Source organism: Notolabrus celidotus, chromosome 20 (genome assembly GCF_009762535.1).
Source record: "Notolabrus celidotus isolate fNotCel1 chromosome 20, fNotCel1.pri, whole genome shotgun sequence".
Lineage (NCBI taxonomy): Eukaryota > Metazoa > Chordata > Actinopteri > Labriformes > Labridae > Notolabrus > Notolabrus celidotus.
The window spans coordinates 16,771,789-16,788,912 of record NC_048291.1 but is presented as its reverse complement, the minus strand read 5'-3'; the positions used below and the strand labels follow the sequence as shown (position 1 = coordinate 16,788,912).

At 41.0% G+C, this 17,124-nt stretch overlaps 1 protein-coding gene across 2 annotated transcripts; it reads left to right on the top strand.

The window, feature by feature from the left end:
• Window positions 1-725: 725 nt before the first annotated feature.
• Window positions 726-12,317, top strand: elavl3 (ELAV like neuron-specific RNA binding protein 3). 2 transcript variants are annotated; one of them, XM_034710497.1, is made up of 7 exons: window positions 7,251-7,464; window positions 7,557-7,660; window positions 9,702-9,855; window positions 9,985-10,210; window positions 11,162-11,200; window positions 11,785-11,787; window positions 11,990-12,317. In XM_034710497.1, exons 1-7 carry the CDS (start codon window positions 7,260-7,262, stop codon window positions 12,315-12,317), a joined length of 1,059 nt encoding a protein of 352 aa, XP_034566388.1. In that variant the 5' UTR covers window positions 7,251-7,259. The 2 variants fall into 2 exon arrangements, with proteins under 2 accessions (XP_034566387.1, XP_034566388.1); XM_034710496.1 differs by lacking the exons at window positions 11,162-11,200; window positions 11,785-11,787 and adding an exon at window positions 726-734 and having other exon boundaries at window positions 7,248-7,464.
• Window positions 12,318-17,124: the final 4,807 nt, after the last annotated feature.

The following is a 17,124-nucleotide window of genomic DNA, read 5'->3' as shown; positions in this document are numbered from 1 at the left end:
GCTGTCTTCTGCTGCACCCATCTGTTCTGAAAGTGCAGGTGGAGCCCTATTCAGTCCGCTCTGCATGTGTGTGTGAAGAGGGGGGCAGGAAGAAAGGAAGGGCAGTGAGAAAAAGGGAGTGGAGAGATGGAAGGGCAGGGATGGAAGAGGGAGGGTGGTAGGGAAGGAGGGGGGGGGACTCTTGGTGATCTCTCCTGAAGGGGATAATGGGAGAGGAGCGCATTGCAATGGCTGCCATGTAGTACCCTCCCTGCACAATTAGCCAATCAGCAGCGCGCTCTGCCAGCCAGGAGGAGGCATAAAAGAAGAACATTGCAGCAGAGGCACAGAAGGAGACTGCGAGAGGAGCAGGGAATTACACATAAAAACAGCCGAACCAGAACACCCTCCCCTGGACACACCCTGCTGAGGATCACTGCTTCTCTTTTTTCTGAACCATCGCCCACGCCACTCAGAGAGAACACTCTCCCTCATCATCATCCAGTAGAAAACCCCTTTCTCCTCATTTTCATCCTATAGAGGACACCTACAATCTCAGAGGGCTGAGATTCCCTGGCGAAGATTGTATTTTTTTCCTTTTTTTCTTTTTTTTTCTTTTAATTTGGACTCCCGGCAGAACATAAAGGGCCATATAATATAAAGGCCGAAGAGCAAACAGAGAGTCAGCCTTCAGCTTCAAGACCCGTGCTAAGAAGGACCTAGATTTCTTTCATTGTACGTCAAGAATGGTTACTGTACGTATGACTCTCTATTTCTCTTATATTTGTAAAGGAGATGTTGGAGGAGCATGCCTTCCTTGTATATCAGTGTCTGCTTTTTCTGTGCACTACAAAACATGTACACATGTGATGTAGCCATATAGATTTATATCACATCTTACTGATACATCTTTAGAGGAGACTACAATAACAAAACAGAGCTTCATTGCAGTGCCCACAAGCCAAAACAGAGTGAAGCTTTTGTAATTCCCTCCGCTGTTTTTTTTCTTTTCAGTAAGCAACGCCGTATTGTTTTAATAAGATTAACAATCGATAGTGGCAATCAATCTCATACTGAGTGATGCGCCATGCCGGCTGCGCTTTAGCCTGCAGTCATCAGCGATGGATAAAGTCTTTATCCTGCCATTTTAGATGGTACAGCATTTACGTTTTTGTATCACAGCCACTCTGGTTGCCTCAATGTCGCATCTTTGATTACATTGCTTACAAGATGCAGGCGTCAACATATAGGAATCCCGCAGGATTCCAGTGATGGAGATTGTGGGAAAGGCGACGAGGCGCTGGCTTCACATGGGGGAGGATTCGCTTTCTTTGCCTGCTGCAGTACAAGGATGCTGGGGACGGTTCTCCGAGACAAAACATGATGCCTCGGAGGCTGAGGGCCCATCCAGAAAGGCAAAGGCAAAAAAAAAAAAAAAGGGTCGAGTCACTCCGGGAGGGGGAGGGGGAGGAGGGATATTACGCATCCATCGGTTTGCATTGAATCAGACTAGGTCCAAATTCCTCAGGGTTCTCGTTGCGATGCAACCGAGTAAATGGGCTGGAAATCACAGAGGCCGCGACAGTAAAGACAAGCACGAATATCTCCATTTCAAGCGAATTCACATCGTGTACAGTACAAGATGGCCATGCGCTGCGCTGCTCGGATAAAAGGACATGGAAGCGGTTATAAATTAGCTTTGCTCTGTGCAGGCTGCCGGATTGGGCGTGTCTCTGGTGGACGTGAGCACCAAACGAGGGCCTTGAAGCCTCAAAGGCCTCCTCCGATTTACCTCTTGACATGCTCTAATGTTCACGGCAGACCAATTAAGACCAGACACGTTTGCATTCAATAGTAGAAGTCAGGAATTAAAAAGGAGAACAAACCAAGAACCAGCGTGGCTGCTACCAGACCCAATCTCAAACACGTGCAAGTGTGAAAAACAGTGTTAATGAGACAAAAGCCAAATATTGAAATATTTCAGTAGTTTGGGGAAAAACAGAAATCATGAATTAAAATTGTGATTTAATCCCCAGGTAATAAATGTCAGGGAGTTCAGTCTATGACTACCCTAATAGGAAAACAAACTTAATTATTTAACACTTAGCAGGAACAGGATGTGAGAAAGGGAGTTGGTCCATGAACAACTTTTAGATCCCCTTTCACTCGATTTGACATGGACAAAAATGGCTTCGGAAAAATTGTACAAAGTGAAGGTGGACATCACGCTGTTTCATCATCTCTGAGTCTGGAGCTGTCCACTCGACGCATTTCAAAATCCAATTTTAGTCTCTCTTTGTTGTGCATTACCTATTGTCCCCTGCATGCCTCGACAGAATCACACGGACAGAGTCTGAGGCTCCCCTCCACATGGTCCGCAGTCCTCCATGCCTGTACCGCAGTGCCAAGCAAATAAAAGCGTTGAGTCAGATAACCTATCCAAGGCACTTACACAATTCAAGGACAAGGGCAGCCGAGGCCTTCACTGTAAACCAGCACAAACAGCTCTTTGACGTTAAGTTAAAAATAAAGGAGCAGTATGGAATTTAATGTTAAGAGTCAGGGAGCTTTTTATACAGTGATTAAAGGGATTGATGTCGTGCTGTAGTTTTACATTACAATCTATATGAGATGTTAAATGCAATTATGTTATGTAAGCAGTGATTTGCCTCCTGTTGCCAATGACTTCATGTAATTATCAGCAACAAATATAAAGCCTGTTGGGAAGAAAGAGGCAGAGACTACATCTATCCCTCAATTTGCACAGTAAATCTCAGGGGCTACTTTTTTACAATCTGCAGTAACACATATTAATAATTGTATTACACGGGGATTATTGAAATATCATGGGCCAGGAAAGCAATCCTTTCTATTTAACATTATTAACTTGTATCTACAGCCTCTATGGCCATGCCTTTCATACTAGCCTAAATAGATTGTCTGGCCAGTTTACGCAGCGTTTGAGTTACAACTAACACTAAATCCAAGGCTCTTAATTTGGTCCGAATAATCAAATAAATAACCTCTATCGTATTGGTGATATTTTTTGACCTATCATGGTGTTTTTGAATACTATCTGGCAACTGTAACAGTCATTGTTCCCGGAGAGTCCTGCAGCCTGTGGCCACGACACAAAGCGCCACTGTTTACATTAATATTCATAGTGCTGCCATAGCCTCTGCGAGGGAGAAGAGGAGGAACGGGTGGCTCTTTTGTTTGGTCCTTTCAATACGTTTATTCAGCAAAAAGGCGCTCCGGTTCACGAATGCCTGCGGAGCTCACAAGTCTTTAGCTTTTTGTTAAAAAAAAGAGGAGAAAATACGAGAAATGAATAAATCGGGGACTTGTGCCCTGCGTCTAAAAATTTAAATAATAGTTTTTATGCGAGTTATGTTTTAATTACTCGAGTTAAATCGTTTTTAAAGTAAAAAAGTTAAAAAATAAAACGACTCGATGGTCTTTGCTCGGATCCACAGGCCTCACTGGCCTCATATGAGACCGTCCGAAGGCCACTCCCTTTTTCAGCACGCTGGAGAGCGCCCCGCATGCTACAAGGACTTGCAGGACAGATTTGTCTCCCCGAGCCTTTGCCGTTGTCGGCTTCCATCTTATCAAAGCAGCACATGCGAGTCAGGGCGCTGAAATCTTTTAGAAATCTTTTATTCTTACTCTGTGGAGCGGAGAATAGGACAGAGCCTGGGTGCATGGCTGACATGAGGTGTGACTCCTGTCGTCCTGTTGTTTTACAGCTGCCACCATGATCCTTTAAGCTGCAGAGAGTGTGGCTAATGCCCTTTGTTTGGGATAATCCTGTAATCTGTGTTATTTAGAAGGCTCATTTACACTTCAGCCTTGCATTCAGTTTTAATTCATGCCTTTCAGAAAAAATACTCCTTATGTGATGCATTTAAATGTGGACTAGAGACAATGTTATATATCAAAAGGAGAAATGTTGTCATCCCTATATTTAGAAATTGAAAATACTTATGTAGATTGAAGTTTTCATGTCGAATGATGATTAGCATCGTCTGCACAGAGAAAACTAATTAAAATTGTGAATTTAAATCATCTTTTAGACTTGATTCCCACATTGCATACCAAACAACATATGATGGTGACTTTCTCATCTTCTATATTTCTTGATTCTTAGTGCATAATGTGGAAAATATCATGTTATGACTAAACTGGTTAGCAATTATTCCCATGTACAGTAAAGCCTGCAGTGCTGCATTTGGAGCAGAATTGGGAAAGCATCAGAGGATGAAGAACACTGCCTGCATTTGCATTTAGTCATCTAATGCTTGTGTGTTTCATAATTTAATTGTGTACAGTGTAGGTGGTACGTGTGCTTGGCAGTGGAGGCAAGGCTCTTGTTTGCGTGCAAGTCTGGGTTCATGTGTTTGGCAGAGGAGGCAGGGCTCTTGTTTGCGTGCAAGTCTGCGACCATGTGTGGGCGATGCTGATGCAGTGCATTAAATATTAAGGGAGATCTCACAGAACCCCGAAATAGAAATAGTGCTACCCTAACTGCTGGATTTAAAAAGAGAAGCTTTAAATGATTGTGCCATGTTTTTGTTGTTACTAGATACTTACCAAGAAATGTGTTTAAAGAGAATGTGCAACAAAGACCTTGGTTATACCTAGGTGCAGGACGTCATGGTTACAAGGTGACCGAGAAGTGAACATTTTTAATGTCTCCAGCAGTGGACAATGTCTGGAGCCTAGGGCTGGAGTAGATCTATACTTGGCGGATGGAGATTATTTCTGCTTTTGCAGGCCTTCCTCTAACATCACAATGATTTACTGTCTCTCCATGTCATAGTAATTGGGTTATGTCAAACCAAACTCTGGACTCTACAATTTTTGTTGTTGGCATACAAAACGAAATATGACAGGCCAAACATGAAGCAGTCTTCTTTGGTTTTTATCTTTCCTATTTGTTTCAAAGAAATTCAAAGCATGCTGTCCTCCTCTATTTCTGTATAAAATTCTTAGTTTCTGCTTGTGTCAGCCAATTTCAGTGCCCAGCCCTTACTCAGAGGGTCTGTGAATTATATAACTTCACTGTGTTTACTGGGGATGTGTGTTCTGCCATGCTGAGGGTTATTTCAGTTGGCGAGTCAAATTTGCCCTAATATGTCTTTTTTTTTCATCGCTTCAAAATGCTTTTGTCATATGTAGGACACTTTCAGTTGCTCATATTTCTTCTAGTCAGATGTATCACATCACACAACAACATCCAAGGTTAATCTTATAAAAGTCTGATAAAGCAGTTTTATTCTAGCATTTTTTTTGCCAGCTTTTGTTAATTGTGTCACAATTTATAATGTTGTGAAGAAGACAGTAAGCAGGTATTCAAGCGCTGCATCAAAATCCTGATGTGGAGGATTGGTATCACTGTCTTTGTGCGTAGATGTGTGTTTGAAGTATTTTATTTTTAGGCTGTTTTGACTCCGTCACAGTGCTCCTTTTCCCCTTGTCATTACCAGTGTGACTTGTGCTGCTATTCTATTACATCTGCAGAGCCATATAATATTAATACATGGAGGAAAAAATGTCTGACCTGTGTGTGGGCTCATAATAAGCACAGACACATACACACACTTAGCCAAAAGTAAGAAAACCATTAGAAACAATGTAGTCTTTGAGGGGCTGTTACCTGGGCAACCTGAATGGAGATAAGGCTCAAAGCAAAAAGCAGGTTACAGAGATGAGGGGGGGGGGGGGGGGGGGGGGGGCTAGACAGACCCTTTTGCAGATGCTGGAATAAAGAGAGAGAACAGAAATGGCATGTTAATTTAAAGGGAAATGAGAAAAATAATTGTGAGAATGTGATGGTAACACAGAAACAAAGAGTGTTTTGAAACAAAAGACATGGTGAGCAGTGACTAAAATGCACTGACAGAAACTCCGCCTCAGAATCAACAATATTTACCCTGTCATATATCATTCCTTGGTCCTTTATTAAAAAAATACACAAGGAAGCATGACATTTTTGCAATAAAAATAGAGCTGGTTTTGATCTATTAAAGGACATTTCCAAAGGTTCATGATTAGGTCTTTCTGTTGCTTCAAAGGAGACTAATTTAGCCTTATTTTCATGACACCCACCAGCTAAAGATCTGGAACAGCTCAAACCCACAATCTGACACAATTTAAATTCTGGCAAACAGTACATTCACACTGTTTGTGCAAACACCTTACCCTTTTGTTTGTGGAGGAAGGAATACCAGGATCAAACTGTCTACTGCAAAATATCATGCCAAGGCACACACCTGCTTATGTGTGTGTGCAGGCTGATTTGGAGAACGCAACTAAACTTGCATACATACACCCCTACCTGGTTAATGTATTATAATCAATAAAAGAATCAATGTAAGTTTTTTTTTTTTAAAGAAAACAACACCATTGTCTGCTATTGTATTCAATATGCACGTCAAAATGGGATGTCAAATTTAAAGAGTTCATTGTAAGCCTGAAATGCACTGCAGCCAGTTTAACCCTGAGTTATTTGTCCTTTGTTTACCTGCAGGCAGAGAGTCTGCAGTGATTTTCCACTGGAAATAATGATCCAGAGAGAAAGTACTAGGTGTTAGGTGTGAGGAAAGAGAAAGTGGAGCAGGAAGTTTTGTTTCTGACCACACAGATGCTCCTTATGGATTCCCTGTGGATCAATTTAAGCAACACAGTGTTACACAGGAGACATATAAACTATAGTGTGCTCTAACCCAGTGTTTGTGCACTCACACAAAGAAATGTCAGTCGACCACACGGCAATATTAACAAGGAGTCAGAGGAACAGAAGCCCAAATACTGCAGCACAAACTCCATTTTCCATCACCACTCTCTCTTTGTCTGTCATTTTTACTACTGCCATCCTAGTTCCACCATCACCATTATCTGCCCCTGTGTAATGATGTAATGGTGTTTGACCCTGGAAGAGAGTGGGGGAGGGGTGGAGTAAGGAAAAAGGACTGTGACATCTGCAGGACCAGAGGCACGGAGCTAGGCGGAGGAAAGACGGGGTGAAAGTGGGGGAGGGGAGATGATAAATCAGACGTTGCATCCATCTCCATTTTAGCAATGCTGATTCCTGACCTTTCCCTCTGACGATGACAAAGTGCACAGCCTGTCTGTGGGTCTGGTTTCTGAGCATGAATTAAACATTTTGGATATTAGCACGTGCACATCTATACAGCCCTATAGCTGCTGTGTCCTTCGTGTCTCTTTGTGAGTTATGAATCTAACTCCACCCTCTTCCTCAGCAGATAATCAGCACCATGGAAACCCAGGTGTCCAACGGTCCCAGCGGAACCAGTCTGCCAAACGGTCCAGTCATTAGCACCAATGGCTCCACAGATGACAGCAAAACCAACCTGATCGTCAACTATCTGCCTCAGAACATGACCCAGGAGGAGTTTAAAAGTTTGTTTGGTAGCATCGGAGAAATTGAGTCCTGCAAGCTAGTCAGAGACAAGATAACAGGTACTAGATTTTATCCCTGTAGATGAAAACATCATGAACACTACAGTTTGATCTGAAAACACCCTGACACAGCTATGTCCCTTTGTCTCCAGGTCAGAGTTTAGGATATGGCTTTGTAAATTATGTGGATCCAAATGATGCGGATAAGGCCATCAACACACTCAATGGTCTCAAACTGCAGACCAAAACAATCAAGGTGAGTTACTCCTCCAGTATCTTTCATATTCACCCTGGATTTTTATATTCTTGACGTTGTGCTACACAAAAGAAAGGATGTGGGGATTTATTCAAGGGGGGCCCGTTGAGCGGTGGTGGCAGACGTGACAGAGGGAGATGAGGAAAAATGGGGAGGAGGAGGCTCAAGAGAGCAGTGGCTAGAACAAAGAGAGTGAGATGCGGTGAAAAGAGAAGGAGAGTGGAGGTCAGAAAGCAAGGGGCGGACAGCATGCAGAGGTTATTGTGATGGAAATGTAATTAGGGAGCCTGACTGTGGTGCACAAGGGTCAGTCCAGGTTACCCCATCTGCCTCCAGTCGGGGCTAATTACGAGGGTTCTTTGTCCCAAAATCAGATGGGGAAAAACCAGGGGGATCTTATTAAACACTTCGCCCTTCCATCCCCCAGACCTGATCAAAGATCAAAGATTTTGACCAACTGCAGGATGGAGAAATCAGATTTGTGAGGACAGAGCAGGTGATTTACCAACAGCTGTCCCTGAATAGGGACGGTAATTCTGACTAATAGCCAATCAAACAACAAACAACAAGCAGGAGGAGTCGAGTACTAGAATGGGTTCACTTTGGAGGAACAAATACATGAAGATTTGTTACATTTTTTTACAACCATTCCCAAATGATTTAACTCCTTACTCCATAGTGGGTGTTGTTTTTACGGCAATAACTTGATGTATTGCTCCCCCTAAAATAAACCTATAAGAAATCCTTTCCTCTAACAAAATAGTGCAGCTGGTCAAAAGTTTTCCTTTTGCTTTTGGAAAAAAAAGCTTTAATAGACATGGTTGAAGTTGTGAGGGAGGGGGCAGCAGTGGAAGGGTAGGGGGTAGCTCAGGGAGCAGAATGCCAATGACAGGATTAGAGGCCATATGGGCTTCAGGCACCATCTGTACTGTGGGAGCGACAGGGAGAGGGTTAATTATAGGGCAGCCTCTGCTCCCCTGAACACAGCAACTCCCCCCTGATTCGTCCAGAACACCCTAATCACTGCACCACACAACCCTCCTGCTCATACAGTGTGTCTGTGTACACAAAAGACACTGGTGCTTGGTACTGATGGATGAAATCCTAACACCTGTATTCATTTGACAGATAATATCCAATTAATTTGAATTCAAAGCATAGCTTTCTTTGTGCCAGCGCATTCAGAAGCATTTTTAATCGAACAAATATTTAACAAAACTGTGAGATTATGTTAAAAATTGTATTTCTATCTTTTAAAAATACTCCAAACACTGCATGTGCCTGGGCAGTGTGTTTATGAGTAGTCAAGGACCATGTGAGTCTTGTGATGCCCTTACATTGTTTGCTGTTTGCCAGTTGAGCTGCTCTCCCCAAGAGGATAGAGACAAAGGAAGGAGGAAGGGCAGGGAGGGCAGATCAGCCTATCTCAGACAACACTCACTCTGTCTCTGCATCACACACAAACACAGCACTGATAACAATGCTCTGCACTGGATTATCAACCACAAATGTGCTCACATGCTCCTGTCAACACCACAACAAGAATATATTTCTTAGTTTTTTCCCCCACAGCCAATCAGATATTCCTCTGCAGCACTAGATTTAAAATGATGCTGAAAGTAGACCAACAGAAAACCATAAGGGATATAAACACAGACGCACCAAAAATGGCGGTGCACTAATTAAGTCACCAGTGAATTTAGGAAAATGCATCAACTTAGGACGATGTTTTTGAGTGCAAAACAGAGCTGGGCTTGTTAACTGATGATTGGTGTCAATTTGGGTAATGGTTACAGTCATGTTTCTGTGACAGTGTCACTGTAGCTGAGAGTGAGCTTAAAGTCCACAGATGGCACAGAGACAGTTGGGACTGAGAGTCTTAATGAAGCCTGTTTTTTGTGAACTTGTTTTGGAACTCAGTGGGGTTGCATCAGGTCTTTATGACATCTTACTTAAGTCAACTTTTTGTTCATGATTTTTCTGATTCAAACTTGGAGAAAATATAATTAACTCACTAACTTATTAAACACATGTGTCACAGGTATCTTATGCCCGGCCAAGCTCGGCATCTATTCGTGATGCCAACTTATACGTGAGTGGACTCCCCAAAACCATGAGCCAGAAGGACATGGAACAGTTGTTCTCCCAATACGGTCGTATCATCACATCCCGCATCCTAGTGGACCAGGTCACAGGTATAGCCTTATTTGACTTTTCATGCGGCCACTGAAGAAATAATATCTCTGCATATGATAAGACTTGTAGGCAGCAGCAGTCCATGATGCCAAGGTAGTAACATTTGTTGTTTTTCTTATTCGGAGCAGGCATATCACGCGGAGTTGGCTTCATCCGGTTTGACAAGCGAAATGAAGCAGAGGAGGCCATCAAAGGTCTGAATGGACAGAAGCCTTTAGGTGCTGCTGAGCCAATCACTGTCAAATTCGCCAACAACCCCAGCCAGAAGACAGGCCAGGCCTTACTGACTCAGTTGTACCAGACAGCTGCCCGCCGCTACACGGGGCCCCTGCACCACCAGACTCAACGTTTCAGGTACTGAACCTTAACCAAACTCAACAATGAAAGTCAAATGTCAAGAAGTTGTTTTTTTAACCTTATGTCTCAACTACAAGCTAAGAAAATCAAATAAAGTGGCACTCCCCAAAAACTGCAAATGTGATCCAGTTTTTGAAGAAGAACCTATGTGATCTAAAATATTTAAAAACACACCCTGTCTGTATCAACACATCCAACTAGTAAGTTGTTCGTTTAAGCAATATAATTGCTTGATATTATCGAAGGAATAGGCAATATTGCATTGTCCCTCCTTCTCACTCTTTCTCTCTGACTTTCTTTTAAACTGCAGCATGATCCCTTCACTTGGAAAGGGACCAGAGCCAAATAACAGCTCAAAACCAATGTAAGAGACCAGATTTGATTTTTCCAAATGCAATAAGAAAACAAAAGCTAAATAGAGGTACTGTATATTACTGAACCCTCAAAGTGTGCCTATACTGCATAGGCGTTATAGCTATCCAAAAGTAGGAATTGCCAGATGTTGGACACGTCTATCGGGTATTAAGGTTTGAAAGTCAATGGTGTCATGTATTAAATATTTAATGGAACCTCACAAACAATTGCAGATAGCCTCTCAGTATTGAAAGCTAACTCACTCAGTATTAATATTTACTATATTCGGCTGATAAGAACATCAGTGACACAGCATTTGTATGTCCTTTATTTAAAATATTTAAGGGGAATTGAATTTGAAGCTTAATCAGCAACAATGAACTTAATAGTAACTACCAGCTGGGACACATATTCACAGAATTACTTTACTCTGCATCAGTTTGAGGTTGGATGGTTTGGGACTGCGTTTGCAGTAAAGGATGCCCTCTGGAGGCCAGCTGGTGAAGAAGCAGCATGTTAACTGAAAGCCCCCCCTTCCTTGTAGATCTTTTAACTAACTAATTCATCCCCTTCATTCTCCCTCTTGCGTTGCAGACTCGACAATTTACTAAACGCCAGCTACGGAGTCAAGAGGTAAATGCCAAAGGTGTACTTTCAAAAGCATCCATGCCAAAATTAAACCTCAAACAAAGTGCCTGGAATACCACCTGCTGACTTCATCTTAAAATCAGATAAAATGGCCATTATTCTTAATGCCCACTGCCCGATTAGCCATGTTACGGAAGCAGCCCAGACAACAAAATACTACCAGTAACTGCAATTAGCAATGACATAGCCTTCCGACAGCAGGGTATTCTGGCATGGCTTTGTTTATCCTTTTCGTTCTTTTGTTTTGAATTAATAGAAATAAGTTCTATGTATTTATTTATGAACTAACATTATCAGTTTCAGTTGCTTTAATGTTCCCTTTTTTTCACCAGCATGGACATACCAGATTCCGTTTACGTCTCCTCTGTTTGCTCCAGTTTGTGTATGATTTGATTCCGATTTGCTTTTCATCCCTCTCTAGGTTTCTGTGTTTTGTTCAATACTGTGATTTTTGTTGAACATTGTGATTCGTATGTTTAATTCTTCCATAGGCTTTGGTCAGCTGAAAAAATATGCACATTGTGTGGGTGTGTGTGTCTCAGGGCACACAGTGCCATTTTGTACAAAAGCAGGTAGTTTGGAGCGACTGTGGTGCCCACACATATTTACCTACTTACTGTACAGCAGAGGGGATGGAGATGGGGTTCCATACCCACCTACAGTCTTTATTATTTCTCAGTGAGATACATGGCCATGAGAGACAGTGTAGATCACTGAATGCTGCGTTGAACTTCAGAATGACACCCATGGTAGTTCTCCTGCTCTCTTCCCCAGATTCTCCCCCATCACCATTGACAGCATGACCAGCCTGGCTGGAGTCAACCTTACTGGTCCCACTGGAGCCGGCTGGTGCATCTTTGTATACAACCTGTCTCCCGAGGCTGATGAAAGCGTCCTGTGGCAGCTCTTTGGGCCCTTTGGCGCTGTCACCAATGTCAAGGTCATCCGTGACTTCACCACCAACAAATGTAAGGGCTTTGGCTTTGTCACCATGACCAATTACGACGAAGCGGCCATGGCTATCGCTAGCCTTAATGGCTACCGCCTGGGTGACCGTGTGCTGCAGGTTTCCTTCAAGACCAGCAAGCAGCACAAAGCCTGAGAGAGAGGCTGCTGGTGCCAGCTCCTTCGACCTGCAGGGAGAGCCACCTGAGCTCCCTCTGCCATCACTCTACATGGGCCTGGACTGAGTCTCTCTCTGACACATTCTCACACAAATTCATAGTATATTATCCCAAACACGAACATGCAGACACGCACACACACAACCGAACTTATCCATACACAAGCATTACGAGTCAGAGTTTCAAACAAACACACTAGTGGAGTTTTTCTTTTCTCTTTACACAACATGCTAGTCCTTCCCTATATTTGCCTGGATTTAATTAGAAGGGGTACGTAGCTGGTTTGTTGGGTAGGGGCAAGAGCTATCTATTTAGGAGACAGTTTAACGAATGTGACAGAGAATGTGTACTGAGTGCTTTGATTGAATTCAGGCAAATGAAAACAACTGATGAACAAATCGATCAAAAATTTTAATGATAGAATATGTGCAATTTACCTAAACTCTTACCCCACCATCTCTCCGATTATCTTGCTGGAGAGGATGTAGTCACTTTTTTACACTTGGGCATTTTGAATCAGCGATTTTTTTAGATCAAAGAAAATGAAATTAAAAAACAGTGTTCTCTTATATACGTCTATTAAAAATATAACTATATATTCAATATTTAAGGTGGTTATAATAGCCGAGTATGTAAGCATTTTCTAGAAACTTTGACTACTGTTTCCTGACCTTAATTAGGTGGTGCCTAGCGTTACGGCAGTTTCTCTACCCTATGCGAGCTTGTTAGCTCAGACCCAGTTAGATTTAGGTCAACCAATGAATACTGGTCACTGAGAAGAGTAGTCCGAAGGCCATCAGAATCACTCTTTCCCTCACAGTCTCACACCAAACAACACAATTGTACACTTATGTATCACACAAACACAGATCAAAGTCTAGGAGATATATAAATATTTAGTCCACAGAAAAAGTATCTGTATTCTTCTGATCTATCTTCAGGATGGATTCTATTCAAGCAGACTGTCTGTAAACTTAGAGCAGAGTGGCGGTGCTCCCATGGTTTCAGTGTTCATTAGTAATTCTCTGGTGGGCAGGGGCACGATGAGTGCAAGGGAAACCTTCTCACCCTAACAGCCACAGCCAAAGAAAAATACCGGTGTTTTGTTTTTTTCTTATTTTGCACCATTTCTTTACTGTACCTGTTTTTTGGATTCTCCACAAGCTGTTTTAATTTTCGGGATTTGTCAGCCATGATTTGGGGTGCTATCTCCTCCTATACCAACCCGCCCCATTGACTGAACGACCACTTTACAGGTCTGTAGAGAAATTAACACGGATGAGCAAAAACTCAAAAGCACCGGTATTGTTCTGCAGTCTCGTGAACAGATAGAAGCTCGAATAAGTTAGGTCAAATTTTACCATTCAGTAGAACATATACAGTAATAACTTACAAAGATCATATGAAGGGTACTTTGGTTCCAAATAACTGAACATACAAAACTGACTCAGGAGTCAGATGTGTGAGCGATGATATCTGGCGATGTTAAAATGATCACCTTTCCTCTGAGGAGAAAGATTACCACTTCCTTCAGCTTTGCCAAATGTTCTTCAATTTCATTTTAAACCCCCTTTTCTCCTAAAAGCTTCCTCCAAACTTTGAACTCCTGCCCTCTCAAAAGATGACTGTACAACATCAAGCCTTCAAATTAGTGTCATTATTAAACTTCTGTTTACAGCAGAATGAGATTTATTTATTTGCTTCAGATCTGTTTGGCCCAACCACAAAAATAGCATCTCTCAAAATATCCCCAACCCAACTGCATGAAAATTATTTATGGCTCTCTTGATGAAACATTAATGTCAACCTGTCTAGTTGAATGTCTGTTAAAGACCAGACCTAGATTAACCATGGGGAGAGCTAATGTCTAACAATATCAAGACATATGCACATGATTATAGATTAAATAAGGTCAAGTATATTCAAGACATTTTTGCTTTTGCTTTTCTAAATGACGCTGTGTTAGCCAAAGAGGACGATCTCTTTGAAAGGATTACATTAGAGATAAATCTATTTTTATACATACAAAGGAACAAGACCTTGTGCTGAATTTTTACAGATTCTTAAGCTTGGAAAAATTGGGACATCGCATGGCTTTATTTTAAACCCTCTGATCTTTGCAGAGTAAGGGGGAATAAGCATGCGGTGTATGGGTGGGGATTTAGGGAGGGGGCGAAGGAACATTGTATCTCGTACCAACTTAGCTGTTCAACCATATCAAAACAACTGAAATAAACTGAATTGAATTAATGTAAAATAAAAAAAAACATTTAAAGTTGGGGTGTAACCTGACTGACATCTGTACTTTTGAGTGCATAGAAACACTCTCATCTCTTGTCCTGAAGTTGTGTACAGTGCTGCTTTAATGATGGTGCAGTGAAGTGAAGTTCTTTGACTTGAGAATCCCAGACGAAGCTGCAGTGAGACTGGCTCATTGCCCAGCTGAACAAAAAACTGAAAAAGCTGCTTGCAAATAAAAAGGTGAAACTCAAATTCAAACAGTGATACAGACAGAGCATGATTCTTTATAATTAGATAGAATTGATTTTTGCCAAAGAATTGCTTTGCAAGTCAGTACCAAGAAGGACAAATTAAGACTAACTATATTATTCCCTGTTTAATTGCTGTACAAATCTATGTAATTTATTAAAAAAGGACCCTCTACAATTTCCGTTATCATTACTTTTAAGTATCTCAGTTGCGCATATCAGTTTGCATTTGCAAATCCTAAAACCACTAACCAAATGCTAAAAATGAAACAGTTGCAAGCAATCCTATTTGCACACATGTCAAGCAGACATCGAATGAAGAAAAGGCATATCAGAAAAAAATCATGTTCACCTCTTGATGAAGGAAAAAAGTTGTACACATCCTTAAAATGTATTCCCCCTGACATTTATATCATCTGCTTTGTCTCATGACCAATTTAATCCTTTAAAAGCATTAACATTGCACACCTTACTCTGACATCTTTTGATCTGACTCATACTGTTTCATTCCCTAAATACTCTGAATGATAGTTGCTTTTGTGTTCAGAGCTGGCTATATAAAAAGGACTAATCTAGCTATTTTGGGTCGAGCAATTTGCAAGAGAGAGCACCATAGGACTGAGCCCTTGGCGAGACTAGTGATAGATGTTGGAAACAACCGAGATTACGGGCCATGTTGAACTGCAGCTGGAGTTGTTTACCCGGCCATGTCCGATGTAGTACAGTCAACCCACAGACCAAACACACAGCCCAAAATAACCCTTCATACACAGCCTATACAAAGACCTGCAGCTGATGAACAGTAGAGAGCCAAGAACCATGGCAGGAAACAGTACTACACTGCTTGAGCAACAATAACAATAATCATTTAAAAAGACAAAAAAACTTTCCTATGGAACAGTAAGTGCAATGTGCTTTGTTTTTATATTGACTGATTACAAATGATATATATTTTTAAAAAAAGAAATTAAATGTCACACTTGAAAGGTTTGCGGAATAATGAAAGGAACAAAAGTTCAGGCAAAACGATAAAACGAAAACAGACTCATTAAGAAAATCAAAAAAGCAATGAGAGCTCTGTTCTAGAAATTTCCATTACAACTTCCTCAGCCCTTAATTTGTGCTCTGACCATGCAAGCTCAAACAAAAAGCATATCTGGCTGACTTAAAAGAGCAAGTTTCAATGACCTTGAAGGGAATACTGTCTAATATATCATCAGTTTTAGCCCATGTCAATTTCAAATATCATTTTTTTACCTGTAATTTATTGATTTCATTTACATATCAAGACTCACTTGTTAAATTAACGTATTTGTGTTGTTGATGTTGCCATAGAGAACACACATGGGTCAAAGATTTTTTTTTGGTTGCATTGATTGGATACAGTTCATTTTTCTTCCATTATTTAATTAGTTGCAGTTTTTACAGTGTATGCAGATTTTAGACTTAGTTAGATTTTTTTATTTCAATCAAACTGTGTTCAATTGTGTTTGTAAAAGTCTGTGGTAGCTTTTGTTGCAACATAAAATAATTTAAACAGAAAAAATTCAAAATAGCGCCAACAAACTTGTATCATTTGGGCGACTTTAAGCTTGTAGTTTTAACTTATTGTTAACTTAAAAACTATTTATTATGATTATTATTATTGCCTCGTATAAAGTATGTTTTGTGTATATTTATGGTTTATTTCATTATATTTGCAAGTTTAAAAGATTTTAAGTTTGCCAAAATTGTGGTTACACCATTTTGTTTCTTAAAAAGGGGGACAAATAGAAAAACAGCTTTAGAAGTACGATTTGGAAACGTTCTCCATAGTCAAAGAATGCACTGCTATATTTACCTAATTGAAGTGTATAAACATACATGCTGTGTGCTAGATGTTATGCCTTTACTGCCTGTGTTCTGTTTGTCTTGTTAAATGAATATCTTTTAATTATTTAATCTAATCACAGTCTTGTTTTTTCAACCACTCGGTGAACCCCTGAGACACGGGACAGCCCCTGTAGCTAGGCTTTGGCCCAATGGAGGGTCCAGCAATTAGCCAAGAACAGAGGGGGTGTCCTTGGTTTGAAACACTCTCAAGATGCTTTCCTGTCTAAGCTGACGGTTCCATGTTCGAAAAAAGATATATATTAAGAGTTCTTCCTCTGTAAGAGCATTGGATACTTACGCCATCTGGATCAGTTTTATTATCAATTAGTCCTATTGAAAGAAAAACATCCTTAAGCAGCAAGATACATTTGAAGATCCAGCCAAGAGCTCTAGCAAAATATAACAGGTCAAAAGAAGCTGCAGG